The 2,455-nt window shown below is 66.0% G+C and overlaps 1 protein-coding gene across 1 annotated transcript in view; it reads left to right on the top strand.

Moving 5' to 3' along the window:
- Nucleotides 1-1,080: 1,080 nt before the first annotated feature.
- Nucleotides 1,081-2,455, top strand: part of MNEG_14119 (Chloride channel protein CLC-a) — a gene marked incomplete at both ends in the record, with an annotated part of 3,166 nt that continues 1,791 nt past the window's right edge. Inside the window, 4 exons of the mRNA XM_014037409.1 lie at nt 1,081-1,227; nt 1,477-1,520; nt 1,712-1,861; nt 2,095-2,242. Of these exons, the coding sequence (XP_013892863.1) occupies nt 1,081-1,227; nt 1,477-1,520; nt 1,712-1,861; nt 2,095-2,242 (489 nt within the window). The remainder of the gene's footprint in view (nt 1,228-1,476; nt 1,521-1,711; nt 1,862-2,094; nt 2,243-2,455) is intronic.

Below are 2,455 nucleotides of genomic sequence, written 5' to 3'. Positions count from 1 at the left end.
TGCGCGGGGTGCCGCGGACGCCCTCCACCCCCAGCACCCCCGCCGCCGCCGCCAGTGCCGCCACCTCGACCTTTTTGCTTGCTGCGCTCCTTAGAGATCAGGTCGTCCAGGCTGAGGCCCAACTTGTCGTCCACCGACATCGTGCCCAGGCGGTGTGCGATCGCCCCGAGGGAGATGTGCGGGCCCACAAACAAAAAAGTATTCAATAATATCTTGAATAACACCACACGTGAACCAAGAGGGCGAAGGAGCTGGCGACAAGATCACACCGTGCAGTATATGATTGGTTTGTAGGCTGAACGGTTATGTGATCATGAGCTATATCATTCCACTTTTGAGCCAAAGATCCTTCGTGCAAGAGAGCCATAATACGATGAAAAGCCGGACCCAGCAGCTGCTCTGTGCAGGCCTCGCTGTGCCCGTGCTCTGGAGGTGTGCGTCCTGCGGTTCGTGGCAACTGTAGTCAGACGAAAAAATTTCCAATCAATAGAAATCCACAGCGAAGCAAGTATTCCAGGGCGTAGGCTCCGTTGATCTGTGTCTGCTGTTGACTCGCCTGCCACTGTCTGGATCGCCCCTTCGGCTGATGCGTTGATTCGCATGGCTGTATATCTACCTTATTCGTGATTTAGCATCGACGCCGTCGGCAACTGGACGATAAGCGGCGGCGCAGCCAGTCGAGCGCGGCCCAGCAGAGCACCGCACGAGCACGGCGCAGCGGGCTGCCATGGCGAAGCACGTGCACATTCCAAAGCTGTTCACTGTATTAAAATGGACCTTTCTTGTCGTGTGAGCGTTCAGAGCACGCGCTGCATCTGGTCAGGGCCTGGCGGTCGCTGCAGGCGCCGGGCTGCTGGGCGGTTGATATGGCGGCTGGATGCGCTGCCGCAGCAACCCCCCCCCCCCCCGTCCATGATGCACGCAGCTCTGCAGCCACGCATGAAACGTTGTGATTGCATGCGCGAGGGCGCGTCGTCGCGTCGCCAAGAGCAGCCCCCGACCCGTGCGCCACCGCTCCGCCATGCGACCCCGCGCACGCACGCGCGTGTGCACCTGTCGCGTGCCGCCGGCTCAGCCCCGATGCCGCTCCGCCTCAGCGTGGGCCCCTGCTACGCCCCCGCTCCTTTTTGCAGCATCGCGGTCACAACGGCGCTGGTGGGGTTTGCGCAGAGCATGCTCGTGGCGGCGCTGTACCAGATGCGCAGTGGCTTCATTTACAACATCGTGGTAGGTTTGAATGTCGACTGGGTTTGACTCATCGTATGATGGTCGAAGCGGCCGCGCCGCCGAGCTCTGGGTTCAGGCAGGGCCATCCCCGGGCGGCAGGCAACTGGACAGGCCGTGCGGCCTGGCACCCGCTTTTGATTGAGTGATCAGGCCTCCCACACACACCGCGGCGGCCGCCTGGCACTGAGGGGGCGTGCCGCATCGCGCCGCGGCAGCAATCCCTCGGACCCCTCACCCACCCCTGCGCAGTCGGAGCACGAAGCGTGGATACCGAAATTGTTCCAGTACACCGGGTGAGCAGGACGGGTGGCGCCAGGCGCGCTTGCGGGGCGGCGCTTGGCGGCTCTGGGCCTGCGACGAGCCGCCCGGGCGCACCACACGGGTGGCGGGCCGCGGCGGGAGCAGGGCCGCGCAGCTGCGGGCGGCTTTGTGGCAGCGGAGCTCGCCCTGCATGGGGTTTGGGCAGGAAATTGAGGACTAGCAGCGGTGGCAGCGCTGCGGGACGCTGGGGAGGTGGCAGGCCCCACCGGCCGCGGCCCGCGCTGGCGGACAGCGACCCCAAGGCCGGCGACGCGGCGACACCAGCCGCCGCCCCTGAGCGCAGGGCCGCGGCTCTGGCTGAAGCACCAGTCTTGTATTGATTACGGCAGCCGCCCTAATCCAGTGCGCGGCAGGCAATTGCCGCAGCCCGCAAGCCGCCGACTCCGCGCCTCGCTGCGCACGCGGCCACGCGCCCCCTCCCAGCCCACGGCGCCCCCGGGGACCAATAACACAACCCCGCAGCTTCAACCCTGCGCCGGCCACGCCGCATGCTGACTCAGCACGCCGCGACTCCCTAAACCGCGCCCGCCACTGCGCGCCCCGCAGCTTCAACCTGGCGCTGGCCTTCGGCTCCAGCGTGTCGCTGTTCCTCATATCACCCGCCGCGTCGGGCTCTGGCATCCCGGACGTCAAGGCCTACCTCAACGGCGTTGAGTCACCCATCTTCAGGAACTTCTTCACAGTGAAGACGTTCGTCGCAAAGGCGAGAACTTCCCGCCTGGGGGCCGGGCTTCGCGGCGCCGCGCACGCCTGCGGTGCTAGCGGGCCGCGAAGGCGAGGGCTTCCCGCGCGGGGGACTGGCTTCGGGGATGCCCACCTGCGGGGGGTTTTGGAAAGCAGGAGCCTGCCGCCTTGGGGCTGCGGTTGGGGCATGCGCCTGCATGACGGAAGGGGGGGGGGGCATGCA

This window comes from Monoraphidium neglectum (genome assembly GCF_000611645.1).
Source record: "Monoraphidium neglectum strain SAG 48.87 unplaced genomic scaffold scaffold04266, whole genome shotgun sequence".
Classification (NCBI taxonomy): domain Eukaryota; kingdom Viridiplantae; phylum Chlorophyta; class Chlorophyceae; order Sphaeropleales; family Selenastraceae; genus Monoraphidium; species Monoraphidium neglectum.
The sequence above is the reverse complement of the archived record's forward strand: the minus strand, read 5'-3'. Positions and strand labels throughout refer to the sequence as shown.